We start from the raw sequence: 21,933 nt of genomic DNA, 5'->3' as shown, positions 1-21,933 counted from the left end.
GCTAACACCTAGGCTGTAAGTCATGTCAAGGTTATAGCAAATTTATTGATTGATTATTGAACGGAAGTGCATCGAAATGACTCCACCAACAGCTCCAAGTGGATTCTTCACTCAAAGTTTGCTTTCAAAGTTTTCTTTTGAGTAATTTGTGCGCTAAGAACCTTTAAAATCTAGCCACGTAAAAGCAATTACGAGTGTAAAAACTCTTGCTAAAACTTGATTTTTCTTATTTTTGTGTTGTAACTTTTGGTGCATCGATCGATATGAGCCTCGGCAGCGAGAAAGTTGTAAAAGTCTGCTTGCTGCTCTCCTGCTCAAAGGTAAATCAAGGTGTGTTCTCCGCCCTCCGCCCTCCCAGGGTGTGTGCGTGTCGTGGGCGTGGGCGTGGGTGTGCCCGCCTGCTGCGGATGTTTGCACGGCGGCTTAAATATAAAACCACGATATATATGGTATGGTATGAGGTGAGGCCAAATTATACAGCGCAAACCATCATCAGCGTTGTGGCACAGGCTCTGGGTCTGCCGCTGGCTATGGCTCGGAGTCGGGCCAACGTACTTTGGGTTACCCAAAGTGGTTGAAAACAAGGTTGTTACTGGCCCGCGGCGCGGTACGTGGTACGCACCAAGCGAGCAAACCCACCCACCCATCCGGCCTGGGCCCAGAAAAATGTCTACAGGGCACGCAAGGCAAAACGAGCCAGAAAAGAAATGCCGCGAGGAAAGGCAACCGCGTCAAGGGCCCACAATAGACCAAACAAAAAGCCAGGTACACAACAAAAACTGGCAGGGGTAGCTCTAGACTCTATATATAGAAACAATTGCGACTTTGTATCCGTTGTCGATTTGCACGGCACTCAAACTTAATTCAATTTTAATTTACAGCTAATTGTTTGACCCCCGAGAGATGTGCCATCGTTTGTCATTGCCTGGAACTGGAACTGGATCTGGGACAGGGACCTCCCACGATTAATTAATGTTCCGCGGGCGCAAGTGGAGCCACAGACAATTGAAATGTGACACCGAGAGGTGACTGTAAGTCAACTGCAAAATGCTAGTCCCAAGATGCTGCAGGGCAATCGAAACTGTCAACTTGGATAAGTGGGATATTTTTTGTCGTAGCACGAAACTTGGGTACAGTAATGAACCGCCTGACCGTTGGAAGTGCAACCTGAACCCAGAATAACAAGAACAAAAACAAGAACAATTTTGCGTGGCTCAATATTTATTTTCAATTAGGAATTTACTCATTCCCCCGGGCAGGGCATACTCGCACTTTTAATGTGTACGTACGCCTTTGGCCAATTAGAGGATGGGTTAGACCAGGCATTTGCTTGGATGTAAACGAGCCACCACCACCACCAGTCGTGGACCCACCCGCGACACGAGCAACCAGCAGCAGCGAGAGGATAAAACAGCAACAAAAACAAAACTTACACAAGCAAAGAAAGGATTTCGAGTGGCGAAACTTTGGATGCCCTTTTGTGAATCAGTTCTTAGGGTAGCTAAAAGGAAGGCGCTAACGTCTGGCAATAGTCGTAATACCCTTTGGCAGTGCATCAAAAACAACACTTGTAAAATATCACGCTGCGCCTTTGGGCTCTGGGCTTGGCCAAGGTAAGCCGCCCCCCTGCCATGCACCCTCCACCCACACCCTCTGCTGTCCACCCACCCTCTTCCCACTCGTTATATTCCATCGATTTTTATGCCGTTAGCATGTCTGGATATACGTACGTACGTGCCGGGCTATGTGTGTGGGTTTTTCGTGTATTTTTGAATATCTATCCACATATCTTCACCGTAAAGCGGTCTGCCAGAGGGTATCGTGGGTCGGGGTTACGGCAATTTAATCGTAATAAGAACTAACTGTAAATGGTTTAAATCTTGCAGGACTACAGCATGACTACACGCATCGCCCTGGCCTAATTGGATTGCTCCAACCACAGCGCCAGCCATTTCCTCGTGTGCCAGCGCCAGTAACCAATAGTGCCCACGTCCTGCCCTGGCTGCTGTCTCCTGTCAGAGTTGGTTTAAATTTATATTTACCTTAAAATATTTCCACTGCTGGCGTCCGCTGCCTTGATGGCTTCATATTGCCGTTGATCCTTTCAGTGTCTGCTGATATTGACAGCCTGATAGACAGCAGGATACCTGCTAGCGCTGTCGCCTCTGCTGTGGCTTGGCCTGAGTTGGATTTTTGTTGTGGTTCTGTTCTGGCTGTTTGCTGCTGTCATTGCCAGTGTCTGGATTTGGTCCCTAGCCGAGCTATAGCAGCTCCCCCTGCGGCGCAACATTTGATGGCAGGTCGGGGGGGACTCAAACGGAACGAGAGCCAACAATCTCCCGCTGCGATGAAGTTCATTCCAGACTCGTTTCTGAACGGTGTCCAGAAATGGCTGCCAAACAACAAACAACGTTTGATGGGTACTCAGAAATTGAGATTCTGGCAGGTGAGATAAGAGTCGAAATTAAAGCTATTTTTGAGGATATTGGGGGATATTGTTGGTCCATCTTAATATTGAAACGGAGTAATGGAGTGATTGATGTGATGATGATAGATGGTTGATGGTAGATGCTTCAATGGCAACATGGAATATTCATGCCTGGCATTAAATCAAATATTGATGGCAGACGTAGGTGAAACACGAAAATACCTAAAGCTTTTTCTGTTATAAATTATACGACAAGTCGAGAAGTTAGCTTACGAACTGCCGCTGTGTTGGGCAGTTGGAAAAGTCTCTAAATATTTAATGCAACAGAAAACGGAGGTCCGAACTAATAGAAAAACATCTTAAATAATTGATTGCCCATTCCATTCAGAATAAACCTCACTCTGACACACAAATATCCCATAAGGCACCCCTTAATATTCGCATTAATCTCTGTTTAACCTTCTCCCACATGCGTATCGATCTGCAACCAATTGCAGCCCTCATTTATTATTCATTCATAAAGGCAAACTCGAGAGCTGAAATCTTTTCCATTTCACATGCATATTTTCCACTCGTTTCATTTGCAATAATTGCATAAGCCCTCGGGAGATCCTAATTATGTGTACCAAAAGTTGCAATTGATTGGGTACTTTGTGCGGGAACTCTCCAACGACTTGACTCTTGATGGCACAAGACAGCAGGATGATGGGTAACACGAGCTGCAGCCTCGTTAGGCAAAAGGGCAAAGGGCAAAGGTTACAAACGAGTGGGAGTCAGGGAGCAAACCCCAATGCAATCAGCGGATGGGTTGGGCGATTTTTCAGTATTCAGTTACCAGTCAATTAAGCTGAATCTCGAGAAAGCGTAGCCCATGCTGGTCATGTAAAACAAATTATGGGAAACAATTTCACTGAATGCACATTTTATGCGAATGGCAATCAAATCTAATGGGATCTGCGCCCACAGCATAATATTAATAGCATTAAAATTAAGATCAATATTTGCGCACGAATCGCAAGGGAAGAGGTTGGAGTTCAGAGCGAGAAAGAGTGGAGAGAAAGAGTCAGAAACAGCGAAAATATATTGAGGAATTTACTTCCAAGTGTGCGTGACTTTGTGTGGGGGTATTTGTATGTGTACGTGTACGTGTGTGTGTGTGAGTGGTGGAATTCCGAAGGAGCAAAATGGCTGCCGAAAGTGTTGCCGAAACTAACAATGGCCGACATCAAAGCCGCTCTCAAAGAGGAGAGAAAGAGGAGTGCAAGCAGCTAATTGCCGAAAAAATTAGAAAGTGCTGCCCAGCGATCGATCAATAATCCTGCTCCCACGAGAGGGATTTGCAGGGCAAGTCTAAACAAATTAATTGCAAAAATGTCGAAGACACGCACAAACACAAAACACACACACTCTCGCATGTAGCTGTACTTTGTTTGTGTGTGTGTGTGTGTCAACACTCTTGTGCCATGTGCGTGCCATTGTGCACCCCCGCTCCAACACTACTATCGCTGCCGTTTTTGTCGCCGTCACATCGGGAGAATGCAACTTTTGACATTTCGATGACCTTAACTAAGTTAGCTACAAAACGCCCTGCAACAACAACAACAGCAAAGGCGCGCATTTGCAGTTAATTTCTGCTGGCACTCTCCCCTCTCTCTCTGTCTCTCTGTCCCTTTTGCGGTAACCTAAATTCGTATTACTGTGTGTGTGGTGCGAGTGCGGGGGGGAGACTGTTCCATTTCTCAATCGTTGCTGGAACATGATGTTCCATTTGCCATTTGGTTTCCTTCCGCTCCTTCTGTCGTTTCTCCGTCTTTCATTCCTTTTATTGACTTTGCCATTTGCCGTTTGCTTTTGCTTTTTTCCTTCTTTCATTCAAACATGGCCGCGTGGGTGTGGCCTTGTTACACACACAATCACACACAAACACACACACACATACAGCGGCTAGGAGACGACTCCGGCTCTGTGGTAGGCGGAGCTCTCTGGCGCTCGTCAAATTCCTTTGCCTTTCCTTTGCAGAATGAACCCGAATCGAAGTGCCTTCCAGCCGTGGATTCACTTCCAGTGGCTCTCTCTCAGAGACATCTGTGCCTTCCAGCTGTTCATCAGCTGTTCAACTTGCCTGGAACACAGGGGTAGGCCGTGGTGAAAGCTTGCCCTAACAGGGGACACAGCAGACTGCCTGCAATTTCTTTGAGTCAATAAAAAAGTTGCTGCAATTTGTTCGGGATTTGTCGGTGTGGGGGAGAGACGTTTATGGCAGGGATACGGTAACAGATTACCTGATAGTGGACTGGGGGAAATAGTAAATGGAATGGCAAACAATGTTCTAATTATTTTTCACAGAAAGGAAAGTGTATCATGTCGGATGCTCAAATGTTTGATTATTTAACAGGTTGTGCCAAGTCTTTGTCTTGATATAAATTTATTCAATTAGCAGCCGCCAGACAGGGCCACAGACCTTACTCACACGAAGGACACATCCGCAATAATCCTCCCAGAAAAATACGAAATAAGCTGCGACATTTGATTGCCTCCCGCAATTTGAGTGGGAATCAAACTTTAATGCATATAAATTGCGCATACTTAAAGCGGGTAAGATTCTGAAATATTAATGGGCCGCCAGCCAAAAATGAAGCTCTCTAATTTCCACCCACATTCAAAGCTCCAAACTGGCAGGGCAGGGTCTAACCTCAGGTGAGAACTGACAGGTGAGCTCCAGCTTCAGCGGCCCATTATTATTATTCTTGATGTGGGTACACACGTTCAATGCTCCAACGCTCTGCCGCTCTGCCGCTCTGACGTCAGCAATGGACTTGAACTCAAAAATCTGTGAATTGGACCCGCTTCAGCAGGCGAACTTTGACCTATGCCAAAGCTGATTCTCCGGCACAGCAAAAATATAATTTGTTAGATCGCTGCTGGAGTGTTCTTGGTTTCTTTTTTCTCCCCATTTTAAGTCGTGTCGCTTTGAATTTATTTGTCAGCTTGATGAAAGGTAATTTTGGGTTTTGTTTCTTGCACCGTTCCCCGTACGTCCGTCTGTCTGTCCGTCCGTCTGTCCTGCCTGTTCTGTCTGTCCACATTTCCGTCTCCGTTTCTGTACGTTCCCAAGGTAAATTCATCATTTTTGCGACATGTCAATTTGTCATTCACCTGCCCTGACAGCACCCACATATGTACATGTATGCAGCTGCCATATACTCGTGTGTGCATATAGAGGACACGTATGTATGTATGTACATATGTTTTCTTATCAGTCAAATCAGTGAAGCCATCAATCAAAGCTAGGCGGGGCGGACTTGCGGCCTTACAGATGGATTGAGATTGAGACATGTAATTAGGCGAAGAATGGCAAAGCAAAAAGTGGAGGAGGGTGTGGAAAATTTAACAAAGAATTTGCACATAGGAAAGTAGTCCAGAAAGTGCACTTGGAAAAATAAATGCAATACAAATGCTTGCTGAAAATGATTATATTTTCCTATTTCCGTTCATGAATCATTTAATAATCTTTTCGTTTTCATATTAATAATCTAAATTATCTCCCACTTTGCTGATGATTAATACACAAACCAAAAGTTCTTTATGAATAAGTGCTGCCATGTGTGGCCATTTACATGAGTCTTTAATCTTTATTACACACATATAAATGTGTGTTCAATGTCAGAGGCTGATAAATTTACACAACTTGCTAAAATGTATGGAAATGATCATAAATACATAATGATAATAATTATGGCTCTCGTTCGTTGTCATTGTCATAGTCGCTGTAATTGCTGGCCAAGTGCCCGCCAATTGCTGATGCAGCTCAACTTAACCCAGAAATACGAGTACGAATGTACGAGTACCTCTATACTAGATGAGCCTCTGATAAACCCACACCATACCGAAGCGAAGCAAAACTCTAATTGTGGTCTACGGGTATTGGCAAATGAAGCGGCAATGGGACCGCTGCAAGTGCTTTGTTTTTATGCCCCGATAGCGCCGTGTTGCCATTACCACCATTACCATTGTCATTGCCATTAGCTCTGAGCTAGAGTCGGAGCGAGTCGGGGTTGGGGGTCTTTATCTTTATGCAGATAATGGAACTTCCTTGCCTTGTCAAGGCCGTGTTAACTTTCTTCAAAGCTGCAAGGCAGCTGGGGCTGGGGTACCCGCAACCATCTAAAATTCATTATTATGTGATGCCATCGATGGGCACTTCAACTGCCCCGCAGGGCACCTACAACGAGCTCGTTCACGACCTCTTCAGCCTCGCCGGTGTGGTGCGGTGCGTGTTTGCATTACGGCAATGATTTCTAACTAAATTTATTGAAGCACTTTTCACTTTTAATGTGAATGCTGCTCGCTCTTCGCTTCTCCTACTTTTTCGGGGCCGTCGCTTTGATATTTATGACTTTTACTTGTACAAGAAAAAAGAGAAGAAAAATAAATACACATTTCCAAGCCTGTCCCCCGTCCAATTTATAGTTTGTTAAGCTTCAAATTGGAGCACTGGAGTGCGAGTCTGCCGCCCCGACTCTTGTCTGTCTGTGCCTGTGGCTCGTATGATCATCATTTTTGTTGGAGGTTTTTGAATGAGCGTCGTCGAGTCACAATACAAGTTGATTGATTGTAGTAGCAGCGGCAGCGGCACCGGCAGCGGCAAACTGTGGCAGCAACAGCGGCAACAGCTTTTGATTGCCAATCGAAGGTGTTAGATAACATTACAAGCGCAACAGACACAAGAGACACGCACTGCCTAATTATCGTTTATCAGACATACACATATATCAAATGACGACGAGTCAGGGTCTGCTCTGGGTGTGCTGTGGGCCTGGGAAGTCGACCTGTGACTGCCTGGGAAACGCTGTCTCAGCCTCGCTTAATTAAAAGTTCTGCTTCATTGAGCTATGTGCCGTGTGGTCCAGGTTCACTGCCGAAACTTGGCACATTTAATTAATTTATTTATGTCAGACGCTCTGATGGTTCAATTCCCACCCAAAAAACTCCATAAAATCCAATCAAAACTTGGCGGAAATAAAACCGAAACGGACGCTCCAGCCTCTGGCCGGACTAAGGACCAAAGTTGGGTCGTTGTATCTGTTTATTTAGTGTATGGCTCAAGCCACTTCCACTCCTCCCACACGACGCAGCCCTGCTGGGGCTCCATGAAGGCATAGTTGTCGGGGCACTGGATGTAGTCGGCCTTCTCCTGTCCCTCGGGGCACACCCAGTAGTGGGTGGGATCGGAAATGTCACGGAATTTGCGTGCATGATCCTCAACGATGCTGCAGTCTGGCTCCGCGTATATATCCTGACCTCGGTAGGCCATGCTGAGAGCCACGAAGAGGCCCACAAGCAGGCAGCATAGAAGCGCGCCTGCAAAGGAATTGGCAATGAAATATTTTCTGCATTCTCAGCTCTTCCTGTAGCCGGCGATCCTCACCCTTGTACATGATGATAATATTGCAATCGAAGACTGTGGAATGGCATATTTATGGGGTTCAATTTATTGCAAAATATTATTCTCTTTCTTTTTGTTTTTTTGGGAACTCTTTCTTATCGCTCTTCCCGTGACATTTGTTTCCCGTCATTGGCGGCACACGCAAAATCACTTAGTCCAAATGAGTTCCAAGTTATTTTTAGCCAGCGATTTGATGACACAGAGCCAGCATCCGCACAATCCGTCACCCATTTGTGCAATCATAACTAGCCGCATTTCTCTTGGCCACATTAATTGGATTTGCTTGACCGTGTCGAGACTCCACTTAATCGATAATTAGCCGCTGCACTGCTGGTCATCTTGATCAAAAATAAAATAATAACCAGCAGCAGCTTTGGACAAGCAGAGTCATCTTGGCTGTTGTGTCTGCTTCTGGGTTCATCGTTAGCTACTGAGGGAGAGGCTCCCTGCTGATTGGCAACACCTCTGACAAACCAGACCCAAAACCACTATCTGTGGCATCTGCAAAGCCATCGCGTTGCTTGCTACTGCAACGCGGAAACTGTAATTACACTTTAAAACATTTTGTAAGCGATTTTCAGGGTTTTTTTTCTGTTTTCGTCAAACCTTTGCTACTAAACGGTTTTTTGTTTCGTTTTGCTTCTGTCGCATTTCGTGATATTTGTTGCTGTCTTGCTGGTTTTTTTCCTTTTTGCAACTTGTATTTATGTTGGTCAAGTGGCACGCTCTGCGCTGGCGCCCAAAAGTGCTTGGGGCATCGTCAATCTGCCGAATACCGAAACTAGACAAAGAGCCATAGAGCCACAAAGAAACAAACAGTTAACATAAATGTAAAATACTTTTGCAAAATGACAAAACAAAAAGAAAAGGTAAGAGAAGGCAAGCAGATGGTCAGCAATTAATTAATGAATGGGCCGACGATAGACCTAAATGTTGCACAAAATATAAACGGATTCCCATTTCGGAAATATTTGTTTATGAATTATGGAAACATCCGATGCGAATGCGATCCGATTATGGTTTCGGCATGGCTGAGCATTACCGAGAGTTGCGCTCGAAAAACTGTCAATCAATAGGCATTCGGTTGAGTCAACAAAATATATGTATGTAAGATAATGATTAATGAAAATAATGATGATGATGATGTTCGAGATGCTGAAGATGTTAAAGAACGGCGCGTGCCTTGTCAAAACATGATCTCATAATTTGAGCATGCTGCCAGCAATTAGAGAACAATATTCGACTGCAGCTAGATTTGGATGCACCCAAAATAGTTTGTAATTTATTAAATATCTTTTTTGCCATCCTCTTTCCCCTTTGCACACACACTCACACCTGGGACAATCATTTGGCAGTCTGTATTTCTTATCTGGACATCGATGCTGTTTGCTGGTTTTCGACCTTCCCCTGTGTGGAAGGGTATATCGTATTTCTGATGGCGTTTGCAACAGTTCGAGTAACTTACACTTCGAATGAATAAAGAGACATTCCAGAGTCCTCAAAACTATGGATTTGTTTTTCATCTTGACTTTCAGTTTAATAATTTTCTACTGCCGGTCGAGGGTGTTCCATGGATGAACTCCCAAAGAACTCTTAGAAAGTTTTATTCTCTTCTGTTCCTGATTTCCTCTGATACCCATCTACTCCCCTCTGTGCATCTCTGCTACGCAGTGTTCGATTCCCCCAGATAATAATCAACGGATGTGCGCGTGTGTCAAAATGTCAATACTTTTGTTATTCTTTTGGAAAAATTCTTTTTTGTTGGCCCCCAACCTATAAAAGTGGCATTTGGAGTGTGGGTGGCTCACAGTTGCTTCTTTCTACGGAGAAACTTTCATTGTTTTTGCTGCTCACGAAAATGAATTCTGGTGGGTGTGGGAGTCGTCAGAGTTTCTTTTTCTTTATATTGATCACATCGATTTTTCTATGTATTGCAGTCTTTGTAGCTCTTTGCGCCATCTTCTTGGCCGCCATGCTGATGGGGGGCGTGAATGCCGATGCCGGACGCTCTGCCTGCAAGGATGAGTCCGAGCTGGGACAGACCTACACACACCACTTCGATGCCGCCAAGTACTGGCTGTGCGAGACTCTGGGCGAGCCCGCCACCGAGGTGGACTGCCCCTCCGGCCTGGCATACATGCATCTGCTCAAGGAGTGCATTCCCTGGGCCAGCTACATCTGGAAGAAGCCAGAGATGCCGCCAACAGTTGCCTAAGAAAATACATTAAAATCAATAGAGTCTTATATAATGCAATTGTTTTCTTTTTTTTATAAATATCAAGTTACTTTGATTGTGTAACGTTTGTATTGTTAAAAGATTTATTTGGCTTGCTTCCAACCAGTCAATCGGAAAATAATTTTTAAAGAAGAAGACGTTTTATGAAAATATTTTCGTCTGGAAATTCGTCTGTTTGGTTTGTGCGTACTCACACCTGCAAGGGCATTCTATATTTAGATGTATACATTCTTATCTGTGAGCTTTTAGGCTGCCATGTCTAAGTATGAGAGTTACTCATGTTAATATTATATTGTTTCTGGTCTAACTTATCTTCACCCTAATCTATCTAATAAAAGGCAATTCAAGAAAGCAAAGAAAATGTAAATTGGGCTGCAAAAAGGATACCGTGGGTTAGTCTGTAATGAAACCTAACTGAATCTATCCCGAATAGTCATGAACAACATACTTACATACGTAAAACAAATGCAAGAATGTATGTAAATATTTACTTATGCACATATGTACATATGTCCCGCTGACATATGTTGCCACTGAACTTGACAAACGCAGCGGCAGGCCGCGATCCAATTTCTTTCTATCAATGCAAAAACAAAGGCGCACGGCACAACAAAAACAAGAAGAAGAAAAGGCAAACCGCAAAAAGCTTCCCCGCTGGCGGCTTTTGGCTTTTGCTTTTGCTTTTATGATTCGCTCTGGCAGGGCAGATGCGCAACGCTGGCGGCGACGCCGCGACGCTGCGCCTGCGCCACTGCTCTAGGCGGGCACTTGTTGTTGACTTGTTTCTGTTTCTGTTTCTTCTTTGCGCTGTTGTTGTTGCCGTTCGCTTTTGGAGAGTGAGTGCATTTGGAAGAGTTACATAAAGTACCAAAACGAGGGGGAGGGGGGAAAGTAGCTCTAGCTCTAGCTCTGCCGCTGCTGCTGCTGCTGCTGCCTCTGCCAGCGTCTTCTTCGCATTGTGTGCTGGAAGCTTTTTGGCTTTTTGGTTGTTCGTGCATGTTTTTGGCTTAGCGCGGTTATGATTTTGTATAAAAGTGCATGCTGCGCATCAGACAGCAGTATAGTTCGCATTTGTCCATCGGTGGAGCATTACATCTCCAGTTCAGTTCAGTTGAAAGCACCCCCACCCACCAACACATAAGCAGCTGGTGCTCACAAAGAACGGTTAGTGTGGGTCCCTTCCCAAAGGATAAGCGGTGTGCCGGCCCCACACCCAGAGATTATTTTATTCTTGCATAAGAAGCACTGGCAATGGCATGTCTAATTTTTGTTGCGTCTATTGCCACACGACACCACACCGAACGGGTCAAAGTAGTCATCACTTAGGCGAGCTTTGAACAAAAACAATTAAAATTCTTGTGGCACACAACGACAGGCGAAGGCGAAGGCGGAGGAGTAACACAAGTCGTCCGTGGCCACAAACAACGAAAAGTGCAGAAAGCCAAACAAAAAATCGAAAAAACAAAAAACCAAACCAAACCAAACCGAACCGAATCCGAGTGTGTGCGAGTGTGCCAGTGAAGGAGAGACAATAATTGGCACCCAGTAGCTGCAAAAGTAAAGAAAAGAAAAGGAAAGGAAAATATGTGTCAACTGACTTGCCACAAGCCAAGTAGGAGCCGTGCCACAAGCCGAAGTCATCCAAGACAGTTGGCAAATTTCTCACTGTTTGCGATTTTGCAATGTCATAAAAATCTACGACACTTGGTCCCCACACCCCCCCCCCCTCCATGCACTCCTCCTGCTTGTGATCACGCCCCCGCAGCGATTTTGTGCAGATTTTGTGCCCTTAGCTGCTGGCTTTTGTTCAATTTCGAAGGCTTTCAACCAGCACAAACAATTATAGGGAAAGGGAAATTGAAAATGAAAAGAAAGAAAGAAAAGTTTCACTTTATTTTTTGAGTGGGAATTTGGCCTTAAGTAATGAGAGTGAGACTGCGGCTCATAATCTGCGGCTTCTTGGGCATTTGGCCAAAAACCTCAATTAAATGCAAAAATATTTCAATGCCAGGCGACACGCTCCGGCAGTTGGCCAGTTCTTGGCATTGCCTGCCAGGCCAAACACCAAGATTGATGGCCGATTGAAGTTGAAGTCTGTGTGTGTATGTGTGTGTGTGCCCCGGTCAGCAAAAAAAAAAACAGAAAAAAAACTTATGCAACATTAACGTAATTTATCTATACAATTTATTTCTTGCACAGATTCACTTTCCTCAACGACTCTCCCATCTCCATCTCTTCGTCTCGCTGCAGCTTGATTCATTTGCAGCTAAAGCAGCATCCGATCCGTCATGCGATTGGTAAGCAGAGCAGAGCATCGACCGTAGCCCGACACACACAAGAAACTAATTTCCTCGTTTTTTTTTGTGTTGCAGCTTTATGGTGTCATCACCGTCGTCGTCGTCGTTGTCGTCGGCGGCCTGGTCCACGATGCGGCAGCTGCGAAACGTGAGGCGCCACTGAACAACGGCTACTTGCCACCATCCTCGTCATCGTCCTCGCACCACAGGCCATCCTCCAAGTACGGTGCACCACCGCCCAGCTCCTATCTGCCACCAGCCTCTGGGCCAGCGCCCTCCTTCAAAGCTGCTCCCTCCAGCAGCTATGGCGCTCCCCCTCAGAGCAGTTCGTCGGGCGGTCCATATCCCGCTGCCGCTCCTCGCCCCTCCAGCTCCTATGGAGCTCCACCTCAGCGTCCCTCCTCCAGCTACGGCGCACCACCCAGTCGCCCCAGCCAGTCGTACGGACCGCCACCACAGGCCAAGAAGCATCACCATCGTCGTCCGTCTTCCAGCTACGGCGCACCGCGGCCTGCAGCACCTTCATCTTCCTACGGAGCTCCTGCACCGCCTTCCAAGTCTTATGGCGCACCCCAGCAGCCTTCCTCCTCGTATGGAGCACCTGCAGCACCTTCGAAGTCTTATGGCGCACCCCAGCAGCCCTCACAGTCCTATGGAGCACCCGCGCAGCCCTCATCAAAGTACGGACCTCCCAAGTCCGCGCCTTCGCCCAGCTACGGAGCACCGAGACCAGCACCTCCCTCCTCTTCGTATGGAGCCCCAGCTGCTCCCTCTTCCTCGTATGGAGCGCCATCAGCACCTTCGTCGTCTTATGGAGCACCAGCACCACCCTCCAAGTCGTACGGAGCTCCTGCACCACCTTCCTCCTCATATGGAGCACCTGCCGCACCTCCATCTTCTTCCTATGGAGCACCTGCTGCACCACCTTCCAAGTCTTACGGAGCGCCTGCCCCGCCTTCCTCATCCTATGGAGCACCTGCCGCACCACCCTCCTCCTCTTATGGAGCGCCCGCATCACCCTCCAAGTCATATGGCGCACCCGCACCACCATCGCAGTCTTATGGAGCACCTGCCGCGCAGCCTTCCTCTTCCTACGGTCCACCCAAGTCCGCACCAGCACCACCATCCTCCAACTATGGAGCACCCGCACCCGCACCACCATCCTCCAGCTATGGAGCACCGGCACAACCATCCTCCAGCTATGGCGCACCTGCCCAAGCACCCACCAACTCCTATCTGCCACCCGTCTCGCGGCCCTCGAAGCCCTCCTCCGCCTACAATGCGCCCAGCGTGAGCAGCTTCGTGCCACTGCCATCGGCGCCCTCGACCAACTATGGAGCTCCCTCGAAGACCCAGACGCTGGGCAGCAGCGGCTACACCTCGGGACCAGCTGCATCTTATGAGGCGCCAGCAGCACCTCCTTCATCGTCGTATGGTGCACCATCGGTCTCCTCCTCGTTCCAGCCAATCTCTGCGCCCTCGTCCAGCTATGGAGCGCCCAGCGTCGGATCCAGCTCTGGCAGCTTCGCCTCCGCTCCTTCTTCGTCTTATGGCGCTCCGAGCAAGGGCTCCAGCGGTGGTGGTTCATACCAATCGGCGCCTTCCAGCTCCTACTCCGCGCCAAGTCCCAGTGCCAACAGCGGAGGATCGTATGCTTCGGCTCCCTCCTCCTCGTACTCTGCACCAAGTGCCAGCGCCAACAGCGGAGGCTCCTACCCAGCTGCTCCATCCAGCTCTTACTCTGCACCCAGCCCAAGCTCCAACAGTGGTGGACCCTACCCAGCGGCTCCGTCCAGCTCTTACGGCGCTCCCAGCGCTAGCTCGAATAGTGGAGGACCCTATCCGGCTGCCCCATCCTCTTCGTACTCTGCACCCAGCGCCAGCTCGAACAGCGGAGGACCTTACCCAGCTGCACCCTCGTCCTCGTACGGGGCACCAAGTGCTCCTTCGTCCTCGTACTCCGCGCCAAGTCCCAGTGCCAATAGCGGCGGTCCTTACCCATCGGCTCCTTCCAGCTCTTATGGTGCACCCAGCAGCAGCTCAAACAGCGGTGGACCTTACCCAGTTGCTCCTTCATCCTCGTACTCCGCACCTAGCCCCAGTGCCAACAGCGGCGGATCCTACCCATCTGCTCCTTCCTCCTCGTACGGGGCACCAAGTGCTCCTTCGTCCTCGTACTCCGCGCCAAGTCCCAGTGCCAATAGCGGCGGTCCTTACCCATCGGCTCCTTCCAGCTCTTATGGTGCACCCAGCAGCAGCTCAAACAGCGGCGGACCTTACCCCTCAGCACCATCCAGCTCTTATGGTGCTCCCAGCTCTGGCAGCTTCAGCTCGGGATCTAGCGCTGGCAGCTTCAGCTCGGGCACTGGCTCTAGCTCTAGCAGCTTCAGCTCTGCATCTGGTTCAACCTTTTCAGCAGCTCCTGCCTTTGGCTCGTCCTCGTCCGGCTCGTCTTCGTCTAGCGGTGGTTATCCCTCCGCACCCTCCTCCTCCTATGGCGCTCCATCCAGCTCATATGGAGCACCTGCTGCCGATGGTCCCTCATCCAGCTACAGCGCTGCACCCGCCAGCGGTTCGTCCAGCTCTGGCTCGTATCCCAGTGCACCTTCCTCCTCGTACGGGGCACCCGCTGAGAATTCTGGCTACAACTACTCCGGACCCAGTCAAGGTGTGCCCGAGACCATCCAGCAGGGCTACAGCTCCGACGGTGGCTACACCTACCGCAAGAAGTGAGCCAGTCAGAACTGCCCACGCAGCTGCCAAGTGCCTTCGAATACTCAAATATTCCGCCCCATCATGTCATCATCACCGCTTTCATCTCCGCAATGCGTCGCCATTTTTACTCGTTATCTTTAGCTGTAAATTATTCCCCAACTGACGCAAAATCCATTTTAATTTTGAGCTCTAGCCGTAATTCATTGTATCATTAGATATAACAAAATGTTTGTTAAATAAACACGTTGAAGAACAGTTCAAGATGTTGTGCTTCGGCTTGGGTGCAATCAGTTCTGGGCCATTGCTTACCTTCCCTTCACATTCGCATCATACGCGAGACATTCGCGAAATTCTTTGGCAGCGAAGACCCCCAGCCAAATGACAGTTGAAGGTTCACAGCGGCTAAACAATGCAAATGGAAAATGTTCGAAAAATACCGGATATACTCGTACGAGCAGCTGCCACAACAACCAGCCACATCCACATGATATGGCAGCAAACAAACCACGATGCCATGGAGCCACTATTAGTGGGCAATTCTTGAGCGACACAAGTTATGGGCTTATGATGGAGAGTGCTCAGTATCAGATGCATATCTGCAAATGGGATTACAACTTAATTACAGGCAGATCAGAGGCAGTACAGCAGCATAATTAGCATGCTAATTGTCAGTTGTAGTGCCGCTCAGTTTGCTGCATTGACAGCGAGCACTTCTGCCACTTAAAACAACCGATTTTCTTCTAAATAAAATAAGTAACTGTCGCAGCATTGCCACATGCCCACAGATCTTCTTGCATTGTTTTGCTCTTTAAGTGCTCTTTGGTCTGAGAAATTTCCACTGGGCGATAATGTAAGCCCATTCCCATTGTCTGGTTGGCGGCTTTTGTTGTGCCTTAATGTGTGTGTTTATTACACAAGCCAGGCCAAGAGATAGTCGGTTAAATAAATGTACTGAGAAATAGAATAAATAACTAGACAAAAAAAAGATGTTGCACTTGCATCAAACAGAGAAACCATTTTAATCTATGTATGTGTATATATTGTATTGTCTATATATATAATTTTTATTTATTAAATACTTTTGTTTCGTTTCGATTTTTTGTTATTTACGTTTGCTTTGCTTAAAACATTGATATGTATTCCGTTTGGTTTAGGGTTTCTACATCTTACCACTCGTTCTTTGGTTAACATAATGCCACTAAAAGTTATGTGGGAAATCGGTTAGATAGCCCGGTATAGTAACAGTAATAGTAACGTAACGTACGTGTAAATCCTTTCAACTAATTGCACAACAAAATGTATCGTTATTCGGGTTTGTTTTAGTTTTTAGTTTTTAGTTGTAGTTTATTTTGGATGCCAACTCGCAGCAGGATCGTCTCGTTTAATGCATAAATTATTTGTTTGGTGGTTTTAGTTTAGTTTTTGGTTGATAGTAAGATAGTAACATTACAAATTCAATTCAAGTAACTTGATTATGTATGTACAACGTGGATTAAACTGCACGAAAGAACTCTTCAAGGAAAATTAAAGGGTTTAATCTTTATACGAGTTTTGAACGGATTTAAATTTGGACTCTATCGAAATGTACACACTCAGATCTGAAGTAATAGATTTAATAACAATAACAACGAACAGATTTTCGGTATGATATATCGTATATACTATATGTATGTGTATGTGTGTGCCTCAAACACTTTTTCTTCAGCTCAGTTCCACTTAGTACTCGCGTATGTAAAGGTTTAAAAACATTTGACCCCAATACAACAAACATACGGAGGCTCAATCAAAAAAGCAGTCAACATTTACTACACTTAAGTGAGTTAGTTATATACGAGGGATTTAACACTTTATCAAGTTAGTTAATGCATATTTAGTTGAGTTTCTTTTAGTTTACTTCTTGCTCTGTCAACGGGGGGACTTCGGTAACTTTAACAAATGACAAACAAAAAAACAGAAGGAACCAACGCACATCTCTCGATTATATGTAAATATCATTATGTTTATTTATGGTTATGATTTAGTTTTAGGTTCAGATTCAGGTTCATGTTTTTGGGGGTTCTTTAGGCAGCGTGTGTGTACTAGAATTGTTCTCTTTCTAAATTCAGTGCCTGTTCTTCTATATATCAATGGGTATGTGTGTATGTATATATTTATATGTATGGTATGTATTTAGGTACTACGACGCAACATTTTACATATGTATCCTGCACGAGTATGTTCTGTACGAGTACTTGTTTTTGTGTGTTTGGGTTTTGCTCTTTGAGAGCAGCTAAAATTCATTTGTCTATATAACTCAATATGCTTCTCACTTAGACAACTATATTTGTTGCACATAACCTATACATATATGTAGCTTACAAAACAACAGTTACACCAATGATATGTATTCCTTTTTTGCTATAATATATGTCTATTAGTTCCGCCTTTCGGTTTGGTTGGGGTTTTGCTTTTTTGATATGTTTCGTTTGCATTTATACTTGTTTTGTGGTTTCTCGTTTGTAGTTTTGTTCGTTCTGGAAGGACACATGACTTACATTATATGCATCTGTATAGTACGAGTTACTTTATGTAGAACCGATATGCTATATGCCATTTCGTATTGCTAGGCGCCTAAGTTTTGCCTCCACTCTTCCATCGATAAATAGTTTTTGCCTCCTTGCAGTTTTTTCCTAAATTTGAATGCAATTTTCTTTGTAGGAAAATGCATTTGATATGTATTGAGTTAATCGATTTTCGCATAAAAATTATACTTTCTCTACTCGCAACATAAAAGTCAACAACAGAAATCATAGAATAAATATTTTGGTAACGCTTTAAGCATGTGGAAACCTATACGAGATAAATGTTTATAAATGTTTTGCTAAATGATATTTAAGTTTTACGTTCAGCTTTCTGCACTTTTTATACCCTGAGCACTTGTGTGTTTAAATACTTTCTGTACCAGCCAATTCCTGTCGATCCCTAACAAGCGCAACTAAAAATGGAAAAACTCAATGGGGAAAAGGTGTAGCATACTTGCAGGCTCCCGGCCCTCCCATTCACTGGTTGCCTTAATCCCACTGCACTCAGAAAGCCGTATTGTCCTGCTCTGGCGTAGGCATGGCCATGCCCATGCCGGACTGACTCAACTGTCCGCCGCCGCTGCCTGTGGCCGTGTCCAGCATCTTCTTGACTTGCGTTTGGGCCGTCTGCTGGTTGAGGCGGCGCGCCTCTGCCACGGGTAGATCGTCATCGGACTCCAGGGCAGGATTGATGCGTCCATTGCGTTCGTCTTTGCCCGCCATGGTGGCCGCACCATAAGAACGTGCCAGCGGACCGGCCATCACCGACAGCTGCTCGCCAGACTCGGCGGGATCGCCCACGCGCACCACATCCTCGGGTATGTTGACCACACAACGGAAATAATCGTAGCTGGGCGGCAATTTGCCCGACTCGAACATCATTCTGGCGAGAGAGTAGAGTAAGGATACAAATTGGAGCTTAGATTACGGGAACTCACTTGGTCCACCAGGAGACAGAGATGAGTGTGATGAGGCTGAGCAGCATGGCCATTGTGCGGAAGGGGAACATTTGCTCCTGCGTCTCCTCATCGTAGCCGGGATACTTGATGAGCGCGGGCAGACCCAGCATGGCCTCGCCACCCGACAGGCGGATAACCAGTGCCACAATGTAGGCGGACAGGCTGCCGTATGTGTTGCAATGCTTCTTAAAGTGCACCACCATCAGCAGCTGGGGGAACAGAATGACGTACACCAGATCCGAGCACATGGACCTACCAAGAGAAGAGCACAACAGAGATGAGACTCAACTAGATGAAGCTGCCAATCAGCCTCAATTATGCAGAATTGAACCTACCACAAGCCATAGATGGAGGGAATTGTGAGTGCCATTATGGTGGCTAGAATGCCAACGACAATGATGGCCACGCGCATCACCCAAATGATTTCCATCTCGGATGCCTTCTGACGGAAAATCAATTTGTAAACGTTGCGTGCAAACATCGAGGCAGCAGACAGCACTGAGGAGTCCGCAGAGGACATGACAGCGGCAGAGACGGCGCCCAGGCCAAAGAAGGAGACAAAATCAGGCGTCAAATACTGCAGCACCATGGGCAGGATCATGCTCGTCTCATCCACAGTCAGGGGATAGGGACCCTTGTACTCAGTCTCATTCCAAGCTAAACAAGGGAGGCAAAACTCAATCAAAAACTCAAAGTTAAATTATATTCAACCCAAAACTGGACTTACGTGTGGCCTTGGCAATGGCACCAATGAGAACCGGTGGAATGGCCATCAGAATGCAGCCAGCAGCAGCCACGTAGGACAGCAGCTGTGCCCGTCCCGCTGTCTTGCTGGAGAGCACACGCTGGAAGTAAACCTGCCAGGGAATGCCACCAAAAACCAGCAGCAGACCGTAGTCTATGTATAGCCAATGCTTTTTAGGCTCCACGTGCCCAATCCAGTCCACCTCCAGGTCGCTCAGGCTGCCCACATGCTCGTTGGTCCAGGCAAAGGGAATGCACATCCACAGGCCAATGAAGATGCAGAAGAGCTGTATGACATCCGTGTAGGCAACGGAATACAATCCACCGAAGAGTGTGTAGAAAATGGCAATGCAGGAGGACAGAATGACCGAAGTGCGATGATCCATGTCAATGATGACCGACAGAGTGGCGCCCAGAGCAGCCAAAATGCCAGCTGCCCAGAAGACCTCACCGCAGAGAGCGGGCAGAAAGAGCAGTCCGCCCATGCGCTCCCCAAACGAGTCCTGCAGAGGATCCAGCATGGTGACGTAGCCCTGCTTGCGCATGGGATTGGCAAAGAAGATGCCACCTAAGGAGGATACAACCATCAGCAGTGACCTCCAAGGGGAAACAGCACTTGAAAACTCACCGAAAACCAAGCTGAGAGCATAGCCAAAGGGCGCCTGGCACCACACCAGACCCGATGTGTAGATGGCCTCCGCGGTGCCATTGATATAGCCGCCACCCACCCAGGTGGCCGTCATGGTGAAGATGCCCACGAACAAGCCAATGGAGCGTCCTGCGAGCATCACCTCCTCCTCGGAATCATTGCCGGATTGCTTCTTGCGACCAGCCCAAATGCCCACCACTAGGATAAGGCCATAGAAGAGCGCAATGCTCACGAAGCCCGCGACGTTAATCATCCTTGGATATCGACCTGAGTCCTTGGCTTGGATATGGTAATCGAGTCGGTTTGCTCGCTGCTTGTGTAAATTAATTTACCGACCACAAAATGGATGCGACCTTTAGCTGTGGGCGGCAATGTGATACGCGGTTGGTGGGTTGGCAGAGAGAAATAATGTTCATGAGCATAATTGTGGAATATTGTTGCATGCCCCGCGAGTGCAGGCGTTTATTTTCGCTGGATTGGCCCCACGCAGCATTAAATATTAAGCCAAAGGAATGGCTTGCCCATGGCCATCGCTTGGCGCTGACCTTTGTTTACAAGGATATCGCCGAGGTTTCTATAATAGTGGCCTCCCCTGTTCACTCTCCCTTCTATGTCCTTGCTAATGGCGCGCAATTAACTTGCAGTTGCAGTGTTTGAGGCATTATTTATAGAGCGAAAAACGCACGCACTAGGAGCAGGACACATAACAGACAGTTTGGATCGTAATTAGGCTAAATAATTGCCATAAAAATACGCCATAGAATCAAGAGAGAGACAGAGAGAGGGAGAGTCAAGGCAAGTACGTCATAGACGCACCACCCACTCGGTTGGGTTCATTCACAAAAATTTACAAAGCATTGGGCGCAGAGCGCAGCAAATTGGAAAGTCCAAGACGAAAAGAGAGAGAAAATCCTCAGCCTCCCCCCCTACTGGGGCACACTCTGCGCATGTCCCAGCGACTGGTAGCCGACTCACCTTTTGCTGCTGCCTGTGTAATATGTACGCCAAGTTCAAAAGCAGACGCCACTTTGTGCGCCCAGAATCTGAAGCCTCCTCGCCTGAAGCGCGCGCGCCAATCAAATGCGCCTCAACTTATGCAACATTTCCTGCACTGAGGAATGAGTCGAGCGGATTTGGGAGTCCGTCTAATTGCAGGATCACAGGAAGAGCGTAAAGTCTACAGGAATAGGAATAGGAATCAAACGTGTCCAGGAATACGTTTTAGGACACACAAGAACACACGTTCTATGTGAGGCAGCAGTCGCCCCAACGTAGGGACGTCTTCTGAGACGGACTGTTACGAGTCTTAAAGTGTAACCCGCACATGTGCTCCGTCTGTTGAGAAACCACGTGATGGCCGCATTAAACCAGACACACTCTCACACTGAGAAGTTATATAAACAATTTCGTTTCGAATGCGCGCACAAACTAAGCTAAATTCGAGCCAAAGATGCCGTCGCTGAAGGACTGTCTTGGTGTCGGTTTCGATTTCCCATACAAATTGCACTTCAAGGTGGGCCGAAACCGGATCGATATTGAGCTAATTAATCTAGTGCCCTAAGCCAAATCAAATGCGGTTTTTGATAAACAAAAGTTCGACCGACTATGGATTCTAAAACTCAAAAATTGTATTTCCACGCTCAGCCGTTCCTCCGTGCTGACGGTTAGAGTGACAAAATTATAACTGAATTGGAAGTTCAAGTACTGGAGTCTCGGCAACGAAATGGCATGCCCGACGGCCGCCCGATGGCACCCGAATCTGGGGTTCATTTTCTGTATGTGCGCAGGAATTTTCAGTGAACGTTTTTTTCCTGGAAGCCACCACTTGACTAAAGCCAGCAGGGGTAGCGCTGCCTATCAGCGGCAGCAAAAAGGGGAACATCAAGCATTATCCCAGC

The 21,933-nt window shown here is 47.0% G+C and overlaps 4 protein-coding genes across 4 annotated transcripts; 2 read left to right on the top strand and 2 right to left on the bottom strand.

Annotated features, from left to right (window-relative positions):
* Positions 1-7,438: 7,438 nt before the first annotated feature.
* LOC117583007 lies at positions 7,439-7,888 on the bottom strand. Its single transcript, XM_034271158.1, has 2 exons — positions 7,857-7,888; positions 7,439-7,789 (listed from the first exon to the last, which is right to left on the bottom strand). Exons 1-2 carry the CDS (start codon positions 7,864-7,866, stop codon positions 7,515-7,517), a joined length of 285 nt encoding a protein of 94 aa, XP_034127049.1. The 5' UTR covers positions 7,867-7,888; the 3' UTR covers positions 7,439-7,514.
* A 1,763-nt stretch (positions 7,889-9,651) lies between these two features.
* On the top strand, positions 9,652-10,128 carry LOC117583040. The gene is made up of 2 exons (XM_034271202.1): positions 9,652-9,742; positions 9,812-10,128. Exons 1-2 carry the CDS (start codon positions 9,733-9,735, stop codon positions 10,087-10,089), a joined length of 288 nt encoding a protein of 95 aa, XP_034127093.1. The 5' UTR covers positions 9,652-9,732; the 3' UTR covers positions 10,090-10,128.
* Positions 10,129-11,113: 985 nt separating this feature from the next.
* Positions 11,114-15,314, top strand: LOC117583468 (extensin). The gene is made up of 3 exons (XM_034271776.1): positions 11,114-11,274; positions 12,310-12,407; positions 12,483-15,314. Exons 2-3 carry the CDS (start codon positions 12,399-12,401, stop codon positions 15,138-15,140), a joined length of 2,667 nt encoding a protein of 888 aa, XP_034127667.1. The 5' UTR covers positions 11,114-11,274; positions 12,310-12,398; the 3' UTR covers positions 15,141-15,314.
* A 900-nt stretch (positions 15,315-16,214) lies between these two features.
* On the bottom strand, positions 16,215-21,705 carry LOC117583043 (high-affinity choline transporter 1). Its single transcript, XM_034271204.1, has 6 exons — positions 21,011-21,705; positions 20,015-20,394; positions 19,370-19,954; positions 18,978-19,299; positions 18,622-18,894; positions 16,215-18,566 (listed from the first exon to the last, which is right to left on the bottom strand). The coding sequence occupies exons 2-6, from the start codon at positions 20,286-20,288 to the stop codon at positions 18,188-18,190; spliced, it is 1,833 nt and encodes a 610-aa protein (XP_034127095.1). The 5' UTR covers positions 20,289-20,394; positions 21,011-21,705; the 3' UTR covers positions 16,215-18,187.
* Between the last annotated feature and the right edge of the window lie 228 nt (positions 21,706-21,933).

This window comes from Drosophila guanche, unplaced genomic scaffold (genome assembly GCF_900245975.1).
Source record: "Drosophila guanche unplaced genomic scaffold, DGUA_6, whole genome shotgun sequence".
Classification (NCBI taxonomy): domain Eukaryota; kingdom Metazoa; phylum Arthropoda; class Insecta; order Diptera; family Drosophilidae; genus Drosophila; species Drosophila guanche.
The sequence above is the reverse complement of the archived record's forward strand: the minus strand, read 5'-3'. Positions and strand labels throughout refer to the sequence as shown.